The 16,158-nt window shown below is 46.9% G+C and overlaps 6 protein-coding genes across 6 annotated transcripts; 4 read left to right on the top strand and 2 right to left on the bottom strand.

Moving 5' to 3' along the window:
• Positions 1–33: 33 nt before the first annotated feature.
• Positions 34–1,549, bottom strand: LOC118517529 (p21-activated protein kinase-interacting protein 1-like). Its single transcript, XM_036063762.1, has 2 exons — positions 1,323–1,549; positions 34–1,255 (listed from the first exon to the last, which is right to left on the bottom strand). Exons 1-2 carry the CDS (start codon positions 1,395–1,397, stop codon positions 95–97), a joined length of 1,236 nt encoding a protein of 411 aa, XP_035919655.1. The 5' UTR covers positions 1,398–1,549; the 3' UTR covers positions 34–94.
• Positions 1,550–4,449: 2,900 nt separating this feature from the next.
• On the top strand, positions 4,450–7,774 carry LOC118517561 (cell wall protein RBR3). The gene is given in 5 exon segments (XM_036063803.1): positions 4,450–4,714; positions 4,839–5,493; positions 5,495–6,124; positions 6,415–6,681; positions 6,756–7,774. Coding segments are annotated over 5 exon segments (1,788 nt in total). The 5' UTR covers positions 4,450–4,643; the 3' UTR covers positions 6,921–7,774.
• Positions 7,775–7,850: 76 nt separating this feature from the next.
• On the top strand, positions 7,851–8,693 carry LOC118517572. Its single transcript, XM_036063819.1, has 2 exons — positions 7,851–8,286; positions 8,352–8,693. Exons 1-2 carry the CDS (start codon positions 8,241–8,243, stop codon positions 8,624–8,626), a joined length of 321 nt encoding a protein of 106 aa, XP_035919712.1. The 5' UTR covers positions 7,851–8,240; the 3' UTR covers positions 8,627–8,693.
• Positions 8,694–8,921: 228 nt separating this feature from the next.
• Positions 8,922–11,913, top strand: LOC118517558 (WD repeat-containing protein 3). The gene is made up of 2 exons (XM_036063800.1): positions 8,922–9,208; positions 9,270–11,913. Exons 1-2 carry the CDS (start codon positions 9,051–9,053, stop codon positions 11,842–11,844), a joined length of 2,733 nt encoding a protein of 910 aa, XP_035919693.1. The 5' UTR covers positions 8,922–9,050; the 3' UTR covers positions 11,845–11,913.
• LOC118517565 (pre-mRNA-splicing factor 38) lies at positions 11,837–13,374 on the bottom strand. The gene is made up of 3 exons (XM_036063809.1): positions 12,478–13,374; positions 12,203–12,404; positions 11,837–12,139 (listed from the first exon to the last, which is right to left on the bottom strand). Exons 1-3 carry the CDS (start codon positions 13,133–13,135, stop codon positions 11,938–11,940), a joined length of 1,062 nt encoding a protein of 353 aa, XP_035919702.1. The 5' UTR covers positions 13,136–13,374; the 3' UTR covers positions 11,837–11,937.
• Positions 13,375–13,679: 305 nt separating this feature from the next.
• LOC118517566 (transmembrane protein 185B) lies at positions 13,680–16,068 on the top strand. The gene is given in 6 exon segments (XM_036063810.1): positions 13,680–14,082; positions 14,161–14,231; positions 14,338–14,443; positions 14,549–14,852; positions 14,854–15,142; positions 15,228–16,068. Coding segments are annotated over 6 exon segments (1,047 nt in total). The 5' UTR covers positions 13,680–14,044; the 3' UTR covers positions 15,467–16,068.
• The last annotated feature ends 90 nt before the right edge of the window (positions 16,069–16,158 follow it).

The raw sequence follows: 16,158 nt of genomic DNA on the forward strand, positions 1-16,158 counted from the left end.
TGTTGCAAATTAGAATAGAAAAAAAAAGCACACTTCTAGATTGAGATATTCAGAATGTATTTCAACATGTTCTGTGCTCGCTTCAAAGGCACACTCAGCACGACTTACTAGGTGCCAATGGCTCTTCGATTGGTTCTTCGATAAATCCACTCGATTTGACACGCTTCTCGGATCCATTACTTTTTTTGTCCTTCGACCCGGCAAGCTTCCGTTTTTTCAACAATCGATTTTTCAGCCTGTTGGCGGCTGCCAACTGAACAGGATCCTCGGTTTCTACGCTCACCCAAGCAAGCTCCTTAACTACTTTCGCGGCGATGCTGCGTGCCGGCTGGATTGCTGGCTCTTCTGTTGCTACTCCACATACCAACGTGCTTGGTGAAACCTTTTCGGCGGAGTCCTGGCCCATAGACTTGCCCGTGTTGATAAGTGCCAGGCAAATCGGACGACAGCCGATCTGTTGGGTGCAGACTTGAGTGAAGTCAACACCATTTAGATGCCACAATGACACATCTCCTGCACTGGAAGCGGTCGCGATGTATTCCCCTAGGCAGGCAATCGCCTTCAACCGCGTATCGTAGATTTGCAACTTTTCCTGCTGCTCTTGTTCGTGGATGTTGGCCAACATAAGCGTTCCATTTTCCAACCCAACCGCTATTTCCTCCTTCGAAAGCCAACACATGGCCGTGGGCTTTGTGTCAAACTCTAGCGTACGAACGGAACGCGTCGTCTCAATGCTGATGATATCGGCCACCCGGTGTCCTAGAAGCGCAAAATGCTCGCCATCCGGTGACCATTGCACGTCGCTGAGCACTCGTCCATACTTGCTGTTTTTGCTTAAGGCGGTGGTGAAAAGAGCACGGCCCGTTATTAGATCCCACGTTTTGAGCGTCATTTCACTACCCAACGTAAGTGCCATCTTTCCTTGTGGATGAATGGAAATGCACTGCACTGCTGACTTGTGCGCATTTTTCCACGTTTTATCGATGGCCAGTTTGGACATGTTGATCGCAATCATGCTACTATCGTTGCTGCCAGATAGTAGATGGCTTCCGTTGTTCGAAAAAACAAGCGTATTGATCGTCCCGTCGTGATGCAGGAACTCTGTTACTTTCGTTCCCTCTCGCATGTCCAGCAGGCAGATGCGATCGTCGGCACCACCCGTTGCAACGTATTTGCCGTGAGCAGCGATACATCTCACTGACGAGGTGTGAAGGTGGGCGGCGAATGATTCCTTCAGGTATAGCTTTTCCGAATCCTAAAAACAGCGAACGTTTTAAACATGGAAATAAACTTTAAACAACAGCTTAGCTAGTTTGACTCACGGTTCGTAAAGGTTCGACGCGATAGCATACGATAAACTCTTCGTACGTCCCTACTACAATCTCCAATCCAGCCATGGCAACGAATCTTAGCAGTAGCTCTGCTTCAACCGCTTGGTAAAATAGTACAAGAATCTTTTTCCGATAATTTCAGTAAAATGATGTTCAACTAATCACGCAGCTCGTACGAAAAACGTGCACCATTCAACATGTTTTGACATTTAGTTTTGTTTCTTTTTCTAATCATCAAGGTATGTTTACACTGCTGTTAACGCAATTTGGCATGTACAAGATTCGCACGTTTATAATGTCCGATTTGCTACTCTCCTGCACGATTCTTTCGTAATTAAAAAAATATCAAGTGGAAGCTAAAAAATCTACACGTTCAATGTGTGGTGCTCGTTATTGATGCTGCATAATTTTATTCCCTGTTTTGCTGATGCAATATGCGAAATTGGCTGCTCCACGCACCGTTTCCGTTAACTTTTCGTTTAAAAATTGCAACTTGCTCCAAACTGTCAACATCAAATGTCATTGAGTTTGACTGAGCCAGCCTCGTTTCAACGGCCTTGGTGTGATTCATTCATTGTTCTCAAAAATGGTAGCCAGCCAGGGATAGAGATTCGCGAAATTTCTGCTTCTCTTAGCCTTTTCGCGGCGAAAAGTTAGGCTATTTTGTTTAACAGTTTTGTTCAGAACCGAGAGACGCCGTTTCTCGTGTTTGCTGTGTAAAACTTTGCCGTGGCTTAAACAATCCAGCCCATCCTTTTCCGTACGGGTGCCAATTACGTTGCAGTGCTTTGTGTTTTGTTTGATCGTGTGTTGGGATTCCGTCTCATGAGCAGGTAGGTTTCGTAAAAGCAACTTTCGGATCTGTTTCCATCGTAGTTCGTAAAGCTGTGCGAATATGCGAAACAGTATTGAAATGTGCTTCAAAGAATCGAGCATGGAAATATTTACTGAGAAACACATCGTATCACACTCCGCACCAGACAGAGTGTTGTCGTTGTAGTTGTGTACTGTAGCGCTTATGAACATTACGTACCTTCTGGTAAATTGCGAACGCACGGGACAGGAGATCGAATAAGGAAGTGAAACGAACTCTGCCGAACAGCCTTCCTTCAAGGTTGCAGACTACACAGTTGTTAACCGTTACTTAGGTTACAGTCAGTACACGCATAATTATCAGCGGCAATTGTGAACGATAATACATTGTCCCCATTCATTGATGCCATACTTCAAAAAGGCCAATAGAAGTACGATGAAAGAGCAACTCAACTCTCGTCCGTCCAATAGGTGGTTGATAGAGACTGGCTAGTGGACATACATTTGATTCGGAAAAAGTATTCCACTCACTGGACATCAACAAAGAATCTAAAATGGATGAAGAAGTTATATATGCCAAAATCATATAAATCGTTTAAATGGTCCAGTATCGTGGACAGATTCTTCTGTTAGTAATTTGCATACGTTAATTTTTGAATGGCGCTTTGGACAAAGTTATTCATCCGTAGTGCCCGCGACTAGCAGCAGTAATGCTGAGTGAGGGAACTTACAAATGCGTTGTCTATAGCACCGCAAATCGTTCCAAGAAAACGGACATGGATTGAAAACGAGAGCTCCGTTGGGCGAAGCCGATTATTGCATCGCTGACGAGTAGGCGAATTTGCACCTATGCGTAAAAGAGCATGAAAAAAATGAAAAACGAAGCTGCGTAAAAAAGGGTCTCTAATTGCCTGAGAACTCTGAATTCCTGCAACCATGTGATATGTTTCAACGTTGAATGATGCTGTATGCGTCAATAGGGAAGATGCACAAAAGCCTGGAAGTATGTCGAGTCGTAATGGCTCTACAGACGGGTTAACGATATCATTCGCGTCGCCAAACACACTTCCGTTCATGATTAACTAGTTTACGATTGTGGCAAGTAGGCGGTTGACTGTCGTCATTGGAGGACGTTTTATCAAAACAACAGCCAACAAGAATTGTTCATCGGATATACCCGAGTATGTATCGAGAACAATTTCAAAAGTAATCTTATCAAATAGCAGGCGGCGCCAGAAACGTAGCAACATACCCGGTGGTTGCTGAATTGTTTCAATTTATGTCAGCTTGGGAAAAGCTATTCTGCTGTGATTGAATTGAGGAGACCTTAAAAATGTCCATCCTACATTGCAAGCGATATATGTAGAGTTTGTTAGCATGTATCCAAATTCTTCGTGTTCGTAGACCGTAAACGGTAGGCTACCGTTGTGAACGTAAAGAGAGTAAAAGTGTGTAATATTAAATTATCGAACAATGTGTAACATCAGGCGAACTAAACACCTGTACAACGATGCGTGCACACTTGTCTTGAGCTTTTTTCAAACACTAGAGGTCCGAGTGAAAACGTGTTTGTAAATCTTGAAGTAGTGTAAGCTGGTGGAAGCAAAAGGAAAACATGTTGGCAACAGGAGCGGGGTTTTCACTATGTCCACGCTGTTTAATGTATTTGTAGAAGTAGACGCGGGAAAACGGGGTGGGAACATGTTTGGCTGGACACGGTCCACGTAATAGCGCAACGGTTTAGAGCTAATGCATACAGGTGCGTAAGGCAGTAGACTAGGATGCCTAGATCCATGCGTTCATGTCTACGGCGATTCTTCATTCACGAGTTTGTGAGAATATTCAATGTTTAATTTACCAGCAGGCATTCGGGCACTTTAGTCCAGGCTGAACAATTACCAAATGCTACCTACTAACACGATTAAGCAAAAAGAATCTCAACATCGTTTTAAAATGAATATTACTTAGGAAAAATGCCGGGACGCTACTTGCTGGGCTTACAGCAGTAAACAGATTCTACGTGAGAAAAATGTGTGCACTTTGATCTGAAAAGAATACAAAAACGGAACAGACCTCTGAGTGTGCGGCGGTGGTGGTTAAACCCGTTGTTTGTCCCAATCATTTACAGTCCCCCTATTGCTGCTCCTTACTGTTTCACCGGTTGTTATGTTCCCGCTTTCGGATTGCTGGTTTTTGCTATAATTATAAATATATTTGTTTTTCGTCTTCATCCATCGCCGTGCCGTGGTGTTCCGCCCTACTCATCGGGCTATATATACCGGGAAAACAAATCCTATGAAATTTAGCATTTCCACTTCAGTGTTGATCGGGCAGTGCAAGAAAGAGGGCAATCATTTGCGGTTTAAATTTGCGGTTTGAGAAACTTTACTCTAAAGAACCACTTGATAGACGTACAGCTGAAGGAAGAAATAGACACAAGTGACCGTGGAAACGACGTGTAGTGCTGTGATAATAGTAGGGTAAAAGTAAGGTTCCAAAATGTGTGATATCCTAGCGGCGATATCCTACAGTTACGGTTACAATGAGCGACCGAGAAAGCGTGTAAAAATGTATGTGAATTCGAATCAATATCCATCGGCAGCTGTCCCTTATTTGTATTATCTAAAAATATCAATACCCGCCCTGCCAAACCAAATTAATGTGTTCAATCCTTCTTCGTTTTCTTCGTCACAGAAATATGACTATACCATCAAGGCCGGCACCACCTCCTCCGCAGCGTAATACGACCGCTCCCTTGCGCTACACACCAACGACGGATTGGGACTTCTGTGCGTTCGATGCCAGCAGCACATCCAGCAGCCAAGCTGTCGTCGCCGGAAACGGACCATGCTTTGCACCAGCGCAGCAGAATGTGAAGTCCAAAAAGCCACCACCACCTAGACCTCCGCCACCGAAACTATCGGGTGCCCCAACCGCCGCCCCACTCAAGAAGCCTAATCAACCACAATCGATAAATATTTTGTCCAGTTTGTTTGGTCATAAGCGAGGATCGAATGGATCGGCGACTGCTAGCAAATCAGCCAGCTGTACTGGTGCATCCCATCAAAAGCAAAGTGTTAGTTTAAAGCTCCCGCTTCCACCGACTGGTTCGGGTTCTTTGTCGAAGCACGCCGCTAATCACACAGTTTTTGCCGAAAGTGGTGTGCAGTACAACAGTACAAACTATGCTTCATTCGCACAGCAATCGACGAGGAGTGCCGGCACAGGAGCTGCGGAAATGCAACTGATAAGCTTCGACTCGCCGCCCAGTTCGCCGACGTTCACACAAAAGTCTTGCAGCGATTGCATTAGCGTGGATAGTTTCAGCTCGGATTCGAACTACTCATCGCCCGAACAATGGCAACATGTCACAGGCCGAGAGTGGATTCGAGGATGATTTTGTTGCATGTGGCAGTAACAACCACAATCGACACAACCGGAACGGTTCGAACGTACCCTGGGGAGATCTGGATCCGTTTGACGGCGGGGCTGTAACGAGCACCACACCAGGGCCAATCCTTTACGGCACCGTACCGCTGGCATCGTCCGCAACGGCTCAGATTCGTACTCCGCTGATAAACAGCAAACTGCAGCATTCGGATTTCGTTGACCCTTTGTGCAACGGACAGAGCGTTCTACCGAAGTTGCCAACGGTGTCGATGCCGACTATAATAAAACCGCCCAGTAACCCGGACAGCCAAAAGTCCACTCCGTCCCATTCGATCTCGATGCGGAACAAAGCTTTGGCCCCAACGACGAAACCGATGCCTCCAAAGGAACCCTCTTCGCTGTACGCAGGATTGGAGGACAGTTTCTCCCTGGATACGACAGAAGCTTTCGATTCGCTCACGTCCCATCCAATGCCCAGTGTGCCTCCTCCACCACCACCATCCACAGACCTGGAGACGTATGGGGAAGAACCGTACGGCATTGCTATGTATGACTTCCAGGGTGAGGCGGATGAGGATTTGAGTTTCAAGGTAAACAAAATAAATTTTCCGTGCACACAGACATACACACATACACACACGCGAGTAGAAGTCCCAAGTGTCGTTGACACAGTAATGCAGATCGGCCACAGCAGGTGGTGTGTTGTGGCGCAGATACTAATAATAGAATGTCCTTATGGGTGTGCTACTGCGTCTTGCTTCGGAGCAAGGTCACACACATTTAGCAGCATCTTCTCTGCAGACAGTGTTGTTTTGTTTTGCGAATCAGTCGAACTTTTGAGTTTTATTTTTGTTTATTTTGTTCCTTTTCTTCCGCTTAGACAAACGAGAAGATTTATCTGCTGAAGCGACTGAACGACGAATGGTATATGGGTCGCGACAAACGTGGCCTAGAAGGAATGTTTCCCGTAAACTACGTCGAGGTGAAGGTTCCGCTGCTAGCAGGCTGCTTGTACGACGAACGGTCGCAGCAGCATAGCGTGGCGTTACCATTGACAACATCAACAGCGAGCTTTGGCGATGGTGTGCTGAAGGTGCGGGCTCTGTACAATTTTAAAGCGGAAGCTCCGGAAGACCTTAGCATGGTGGTAAGTTTCTGATAAAAACAAAACTACCAATGATTCGTTGCCAGTTTAATCATGAAGGCTGTTTGGTATCGCAGGAGAACGATTTAGTTGCCGTTCTGTATCAAATCACTCCCGAATGGCTGTATGGAGAGATTGATGGCCGAAGGGGTCAATTTCCTGCAAACTACATAGAGTATGTGCCACAGAATCTACCGCAAATGCCTACCGCCTGCAGCAGCAGCAGCAGCAGCAGCAGCTAAGCACCAAATGCAACAATGGAAGAATGTGTCGAATCTCGAGTATTTACATAACCTAGCAGAGCTTGCCTCGGCACAGAGCGCAGCATCGTGAAAACCGAAACTACTGCATCACACAGAGACACGTGAAAACAGCCAGGGACCAAGGCGTATGGTCTCTCCCCTTTTTAAAACTAAAGAAGCTGTGATTTTTTGTATTTGTAGTGTGTGGCTTCTTACAAGCAGAAGAAGAAACGTTGCTGAGGCAACAACGGGTGTGAGTGTGTAAATCGCGTATTGTAAGCCATCATTTATTAGCCGGATAAGTTGGTGATAATTAGCTAGTAAGCCATGGTCACTTTGGACACTAAAGCAGAACAAGAGCTCACCCGCCCATCCGCAGCACAGCATGCAGCAGGTTCGAAAACAATCATGCTGATAAACGGTTAGCACACGGAGCCTGATAGATAGACAATTGTCAAGTTTGTCTGTGTAAATGTGTAAAATGTGCCGTCTACAACGGTGTGTAAAGAATGTCAAGGCAAAAGTGTCTGTAAATGCGATATTTAACGCGTATCTCTCGGGACGTCTTCACCGTGTTCTCGTTCTCGTGGCCAAAGAGTTGAACCCACTGCGCCTATTGCTAGTTGAGAGGTAAAAGCTAATGGTCTAAATTGTAATATAATAAGGAAAACACTAATATATGCAACGGAAACAATAGGTCTGAATGATCACACAGCTGTTTGAAAAACGAGGCACAACTTCTAGCAAAATAAGAGTGCATATGACGTGGTGCTTGAGCGAGTACCATGTTTAAAATCAGAAATTCATAAGGGACGATGTACACATCACTGCTAGACGGTTTCGTTTCCTTCTGCGTGACTCTAGTGTAGGGTGCATTTGTGGGAAAAATTAGCAAATAAAAAAGAAACATTCACACAAACATTGTCATGTATCACTTTTGTTCGTGGTTCCCGTGGTATCCGTATTCCAGAAAGTGCGTCCGTCTTTTCACCACCCATCTGCAGCATCCACAGCATGCTTACGGGAAGGCTACTGCTGTCGTTGATTAGAAAAGGACATACGGTGTCAGGGCGTTCGGCGTTTCAGATTCAGCGCAGATGAGACCTAGAATGCAATTGTCAAATGGATGTGTGATACAAGAGCAGCGCAGAAAATCAATAATCGGTCTGTTTTGCAACTGCTCACATCGCAGCATCGCCCAGCCAAGAACGCAGCAAATAGTTTATTATAATTATTAGCACTTGTCGAAATTACCCGTGAAACAGCAACTAAACTGAACAGCCGCGAGGACGAAGGAATACACGCACACACACACGCAGGATGTCGACAGCAAAGTCGAACAACTCCAAATCCAGCACCCGCGACGGTATTTGCACTCAGCATTAGTCTCTCATCTATTGTTTTAGTGAAAACCCTCTGTCCCTTTTGCAGAAGACCTCTCATCGGAGTCGGTTGAGGTGTTACGCGAACGGCTGAATACGATGAAGCGCCTCATTGCCGAACGGCAGAATAGCACCAGCAGCGGCTCGGAGCTGTGGAATCCACATCCCCGGGCCTCTAGTTGTAGTGGCATTATCGATGGGAATTTTTTGAGTGTAGCTTTCGGGGGAGCCCTCATCGTGATACTGTCCGTATCCGTTTACGCATTTTACAACCTGTACCACGCGGTGCTGAAGAAATTTCCCTCGCAGCATACCGAGCTGTAAAAAGTAGCATTTTCGACGCAATGTTCCAATTACCGCATTAATATAGATGTTTCAAATAAAACAGATTTATTTTGTGTCTTCCTTTGCGACGGCACTCCAGTGCAATAAAATCCGATGCATGGAGTGTCGCGGGAGACGGGTTAACACCGCCCGAAGCGACCACTGCAAGGTGCATGTTGCTATGGCAACACTTTCTTGCAGCTTGCGGTGGGCATACGGAATTGCAATGCGGATTGCCAACGTTTGCAAGCCCCTTAACGTTACTCTCGAATCCGCGCTTTTAAACACACAGTTAATGTCAACAAGAGCCAAAAGTCAACAAATGCACGTGTGTTGGGGCGACTGTTTTCTTTATATTCACATTCACATAGAATAGTTCTCAAAACCCGTACCCGCACCCGTAAATATTAAAAAAGCAGCCTCCATGGGTCTAACAAAGCAATATCTGGCCTATAAGCCAGTGTCGAGCTTCAACATAATCGCGAGTGTTCGGGCAAACGTATCGTTTGTCACGATCAACCATGTCGTGGGTCGGTACGTTGTGGTGGCCGCCGCAGAGAAGGTGCTTGTGTGGGACATGAGGTAACGAACGCAACAGCACAACTTTTGCGCCAATGTTCTATCTTTCCCCCCTTTTTTTTAGAATCGGCGAGAAGGTGGTAGAATTTGTTCGCGATAAACAGGAAGTAACCTTCTTACGCACCAGCCCGGACCATAAGCACCTCGCAGTGGGTTATTCCGACGGCGTGGTGGAGCTATTCAGTTTCGAGAGCAAAGAATCGGTCTGCAGCTTCGCTTCGCATCGTTCCGCCGTCAGTGCGCTAAATTTTGATCTGCTCGGACTGAAGCTTGTCTCCGGTGGGCTGGACAACGATCTGGTCGTGTCGGATGTGGTGGCCCAGTCGGGAAAAAGTCGTCTAGCGGGCCATACAGCGCCGATAACGCAGGCATGCTTCATGCAACGTTACAATGACATCGTCGTGTCCAGTTCCAAAGACACGCAGATTAAGTTTTGGAACATTGAGACCCAGTGTTGCTTCAAGACGATCGTAGACCATCGTACCGAGGTGTGGGGTATCGTGCTTATGCGCAACGACGACTTTCTCGTATGTGCCACGGCCGATACGCAACTTTCCGTGTACAAATTATCAGCCATTACGGATGAACCCACCGCCTCGGTGCAACATTCGGACGAAAGCGAAAGCACCGTCAGCCCGTTCCGATGTACGGCGGCCGGCAGTATACAGCGGGCAGGACACGGTCGCACAATTAATCTCGTAACCGACGCCAACGGACAGGTGCTCGGATGTCACGGTACAGACCGAAAGATTGAACTGTTCTATTTTTGTTCCCAGGAGGAATCTATGAAGAAGCTTACAAAGCGCATGAAAAAGCTGAACACAAGCAAAGGCAACACGGAAGTGGGAGGACGGGAGAGCGATGCCCGACAGCTGGCACTGACCGATGAAGTCAGGCGTCTACCCACGATACCGACACCGGAAAAGGTCAAATCGTTCGACCTAATATTGGGTAGCCGCAATAAGCTGCGTATCTGTTGTACGTTTTTGAAAAATCTCGTGCAGCTGTTTTCGCTCGATCTAGACACTAAAAACGCCGAGCCCGAGACGTTGTATGCGCTGCAAAAGCAGGGACACGCTTCCGAAGCACGCAGCGTATCGTTTAGCTCGGACAATCTGGCAATCGCATCCGGCAGTGCGGAATCACTCAAGTTGTGGAGTCGCGCATCCCAAACCGTTTTGCGCACGGTCGAGACGGGTGGGTACGTGGTAAGCACCTGTTTCGTGCCGGGCGATCGGCACGTGCTGGTGGGTTTAAAATCCGGCCAACTGCTCGTGGTGGACGTGGTTCCGGGTGAAGTGATTGAATGCATCGAAGCACACGAGAAGGAGCTGTGGAGCATCATTCTCACGCCGGACAGGCATGGGTGTGTTAGCGGTGGTGGTGATACGACGGTCAAGTTCTGGTCCTTTGAGCTTATAGGCGGCAGTGGACAGGAGCCGAAAGTGCTCTCTCTGCTGCACAAAAACACACTCAAGCTAGAGGAAACTGTGCTGTGCGTAAGAATTTCCCAGAACGGCAAGTACATTGCGGTCGCGCTGCTGGACACTACGGTGAAAATATTCTTCATGGACAGTTTGAAATTTTACCTGTCGCTCTACGGCCACAAGCTGCCCGTTTTAACGATGGACATTTCGTACGATTCAACGCTCATCATAACGGGATCCGCTGATCGAACGATCAAAATTTGGGGAATGGATTTCGGCGACTGCCATCGTTCGCTGCTGGCCCATGACAATACCATCACGGCGGTTCAGTTCATTCCCAACACGCACATGTTCTTCTCCTGCGCGAAGGACGGGAAACTGAAGCAGTGGGATGCGGACAGTTTCCAGAAGATCATCACGCTGCCGGGACACTTGGGTGAAGCGCACGCGCTTGCGATCAGTCCGAATGGCAAGTACATCGTGAGCTGCGGTTCCGACCGGACCCTTCGGCTGTACCGGCGCACCGACGAGCCACTCGTGCTGCAGGACGTGCAGGAAGAAGAGCGAGAGGAGCTAGAAAACGCAACACTGGCCACTGGCGAAGAATCGACCGTGCCCGGTTTGCCGGGGCTCAAGCTTCCATCAAAGAAAACAATCGGCTCCGAGAAGGGAGCGGAAAATATTCTCGAGTGTCTCGAGGTTAGCAAGCAGTACGACGAGGAAGGTGGGAAAGGGCCGCTGCCACCGCTAATGTTCGCTTATTCGGTTTCCAACACGGATGAGTTTCTGCTGACTGTGCTATCGCGCATTCGTGCGAGCGACCTAGAAGAATCACTGCTCCTGCTACCCTTCAATGCCGTGTGTGAGCTGCTGGAAAAGATGCCGAAGCTGACGACCACGCGGAAGGATCAAACGGAGCTGATCTGTAAGGTGGTGCTGTTTCTGTTCCGCATACACCAGAAGCCGATCGTAAGCAATCAGGTGCTCCTGCCCGTCATACAAAAGATCGTACAAACGCTGCAGGGAGCGGTCGGAGAGCTGCGGGATATGGTTGGGATAAACCTGCATGCGGCCCAGATGTTGCAGCGCGAGCTGGAAGAACACGATGGGTGTGTGTTGTTCCGCGATGCAACAAAACAGCGACACCAGCGCAATCGGCAACGGAAAAGGCGGGAAGCTTCGAAGCGCAAGTTACTCCAGATAGTGAAGTAGTTCATGTTCGGTTCGCAAGCTTTGCAAGGTTATTCAATAAACGTTTACGAATGGGTGTTCCGCAGATTGGTTCTTGTAGCTCTCCGGTATATTCTATCGTCTCCGTCGTTCTCGATCATAATCACGCTCGCGGTCATGGCCGCGGGATCGTTCCTCGTGCTCGCGATCCCGATCCCGATCCCGCTCTCTACGTCGTTCGCGTTCCCGCTCCTCCTGGCGTTCGTGGCGCCGCTGCCTTTCGCGTTCCCTGTCGCGAAGCTCCCGCTCTTTAAGCCGGTCCCGTTCGCCGTATGGACTATAGTGTATAGTAAATCAGAAACATTAGCCGTAAGCAATCAGAAGAATTAGCATAACTCACTCTCGGCGATCGCGACGATCCATTTCCTTGTAACGCTCTCGTTCCCGATCCCGGTCTCTATCCCGATCACGCTCTCGTTCCCTTTCCCGATCCTTGTCCCGGTCATTTTCACGATCACGGTAATTGCCACCATCGTAGTTGCGATACCGTTCGATGGGTTGACGTTCTCGAGACACAGACCGCTCTGTCCGTTTGTTGCTTCCTGGTAAAGCGTGGCACCAAATCAATCAGTTCTTTAATCATCTGCTACATGAGATGAGTTCTTTCACATTTACCTTTCACTTTCGATGGTTCAATCTTTTTCTCCTTCACCGGTGGTGGCGTCGGCAATTCCTCCGCTGCTTCATCTTCACTCGGCATCTCCTCGTCCAGGTCATCCTCCAGAGCGGATACTTTGGGCTCGAGTTCATTGTTTTCTTCCAGCACGTGACGCTTTTGAATGCGGGGTAAAATTATGTCGCACACGCGCTCGTCCCTTAACAGCTCGTCGATGAATTCGTCCATATGGATCAACTCGTACGCACCCATCCGGTTCTGTTTCCGCAACTTTCGGTTGTCGTTATACAGCGGTTCCAGGTACTTGTAGCAGTCCAGCGAGGAACCGGTGAGCCGCAAATAGAAAGCGCCGAGCGCACGGACGTACTTGAACTCTTCGTTTTTGATAAACTCTACCACTATATCCTTTTCCGGCTGAATCTGCAGCATCTTCAGCGTGAGACACAGGAATGGCGTTGGTTTGATGTTTCCGCCGAACACACCGCCGACAAATCGTAGCTCCATTGCTTTGTCCACCAGCAACTCCGCAGTCAATGCAAAGCATTGCTCTTTCCAGTATTTGGAATCATATATACGGGAGCGTATAATTTTTTCGATCAAGTACTGCGGATTCGTGCCGTGCACATTCTTGGCATCCTTGACGGTACGGTTAGCCATGGTACAAGCCGAGTAGAAGCGCTTATTAGAAAGCTTCACACGCTATGAGACGATACAACGCTAATGGGGACATTCAGTCTCACTATTAGACACACTATTTTACGTAAGTTTTGTTTAAAAGAAAACTTCGGTACTGTTTAAGTAAAACAAATCTAATTGTAGCGGTCAACGAAAAGGACCAAAATTGTGTTTATGAAAGCGTACACTGTGCGTCCAGATGGTCCCCGGCGTTGACACAAATAGCAACTTCTCATGGCAGCTGTCATGCTTCATGCTTCAGCAATGTGTACACGTTCCACTTTGGATACAGAAAAATCGATCAATATGTGTTATTCCGATTCATCTTGGCTCTATTTCTAGATTGTGCAATTTTAAAATAAAATACATAATAAAATAAAAATACTACCATCAACAGCCAGCTGGAGCAATTCTTTCTACAGTTAACAGACCTATTTTTTCTGATCTTATGAAGTTCTATTTTCAAAATCTCTCTACCCGCACCACCCTGTGCAGGAGCTTTCAACGTAGAGCTATACCCCTTTTGTCAGTTTAGCAAAACAAACATAAAATACATGTCCAAAAGAACTAAAAATACATTTTCTCAAACGTAAATAGAAAATAAGTTTTACCCGCAACCACATTTAAAGTTGAATTGGTTGATATTAATTAGTTTCTTCTATTCGTTGTTGCTGTGGTGACTGTGTAGTTCAAGGAAAGATAATAAGGGAGTGAGTGAGGCAGAGTACGTACGGGGAAAGGAGAAACTATCTGCAACAGTAATTTGTTATTGTTCACTTAAAGCAATAACAGTGTTCTCAGGCAAATCCGCATTGTTCCACATTACGCTACTCAGCAATGGGCCCTGAAGCGGAATGCTAATCTGCGGTGAGACGTACGGCTCCGGGCAACATGAATCTACAATCGCTGTTTCAGGATTTTAATCCCAGGTAAAAACACTTACGAAAGATGTGGAAGAACAACTTCGCAATAGGAAAATTTCTTAAGAAAACTTAATTTCTTTACAGTAAATTTGTAGTCCATTGTTGTTTGTTCATCTTCACCATATTGTTCTGTCTTCGCTTGGACGGATTTATCGGTGAGTAGGGATTCAGCCTGGTTCCACCGGTGCTGCCACAAACCCACTCCTTTGGCTACCCTACGCTCATATCCGACCACGCTTCCTTCCGTATGTTTTCCTCCAGATTGGCCCTACTGGGTCGTGTTTGTGCCGCTATGGGTGTGGAAATCGATTGCAACTCTTGGCGCTATAGTGGGAGCCGTTGTATGGTGTCGCCATCCACACTACAGGTAAGCCTGCCGAAGGACTTGGTGTCCTTGAATCGGTGCAGCTTGCCTGCCATGGAAAACACCAAACGCTTATTGACCTTTTGCGCACGGAACTTTCCTTTCCAGAGTCGAAGGTGATTCGTATTCACACTTCAAAGCAATGCTTATATCGCTGTCGCTGCACTTGATACTGCTGATGTTTGAGTTGCTTGCCTGCGATCGTCTTACCTCCGGAAGACACCTGTGGGTGTTGGTATTTATCCCACTGATATTTGGTAGCGCGGCCAGTGTTGGTGCTTGTGTGTGGGCGGTTAAGCACGATCGATCATTCGAGCTGGAACTGTTTTGTGCCGTCAATGCCCTGCAGTTCGTATTTCTGCCCCTCAAACTGGATGGCCTCGTGTCGTGGAGCTGGGAGGTGGTGTTCGTTCCCCTTGTGGATAGTACTCTGCCTCAGCCTGGTCGCAGTGCTGTACAGCATTATTTTCAGTGTCATCCTATTACGCACGCCAGAAGTTTCGGTGCAGCAGAAGAAATCGGCGTTCTATTCCGCCATCGGGAACTGTGCCACCGTAATTCCGGTGCTAGTGTTTCAGGTTCTCCTTGCCGACAAGCTGGACGAAGACTTGAACTGGCCCTACATAGCCGTGGCAGGTCCGCTGTTAGTCGCTCTGTTCACGTTGATTTTGCTCAGCTTTAATGCTAAAGGCGGAAACAAATGTAAGTTACAAACGCCTCACCACGCCACAATGATCAAACATCTAGCAGAATGTAAAATTACGAAATCGAATTTCCTTTTTTTCAGGGTGGTTCGGTATTCGGAAAAACTTTAGCCAGTTCTTGCTCGGTGTGCTTCCATGTCTGCAAGAGTACGGAAACATATCATATCACACGGACAGCGGTCAAACTGTGCCACTGGATAGCGCCAACGTACAGTTGGATGATTTCGAGAAGTACGACAAAAAGAGTAAAAAGGCTCAGACGAAAAAGAACGACCATCTAAAGCCCGTAGTACCGATCGTTAGCATAGAGCTGCCAGATTGAACGTTTGCTCACATCCGTCGGCAAAAGAAGCTAGCTAATTTCAGGCAGTTTTAATATCAATGGGATTAGTTGAATATCGTGTCGCTATCTGCTAGCAATGGAGACCTTCTCGAAAGAGGTGGTCTAATTTGCTGTGTTGAAATTTTATATCCTACATCTGCTCGATTCGCCGACTCCACATGCATATTTATCGATAGTAGCCGTAGAACGAAAAAGGTATAATTAGGTGAAGAAACGCCGTGAACATATCTACTCGGGGCGAAGAAAAGGAGGAAGAAGATGACAATATTTAAAATATAAAAAGCGCGATAGATAGTAAACTACGTAAAGGTATTTAATGTAATACGAACAAACGAAGTGGCCGACATATTCTATTGGAAATTATTTACCATAAATTGGAAGCACGGATGTGCAAGCTGGGTCGCTATCTGCCTTTTTCCCGTACCACGGCATCATGAAAGCCTGTAGCACAAATTATCGTTTTCTTGTTCCGACTATAAGCTTCTCTGTGGCTTATTAGAGATCCAGAAGTAGGTGTAAATATTAGTAATAGCTGAAGTAGTTATAAAGTAAAAATAAACTGTACGGAAGAAAAGGCACAACTTTACTTGATTGAAACCTTTACTCATTTTCACATACTATCGCCCATTTTTAAGGTGAACGCGATTCTGCATTATGTTGCGATATTTTAT

This window comes from Anopheles stephensi, chromosome 2 (assembly GCF_013141755.1).
Source record: "Anopheles stephensi strain Indian chromosome 2, UCI_ANSTEP_V1.0, whole genome shotgun sequence".
In the NCBI taxonomy this organism is placed as follows: Eukaryota; Metazoa; Arthropoda; class Insecta; order Diptera; family Culicidae; genus Anopheles; species Anopheles stephensi.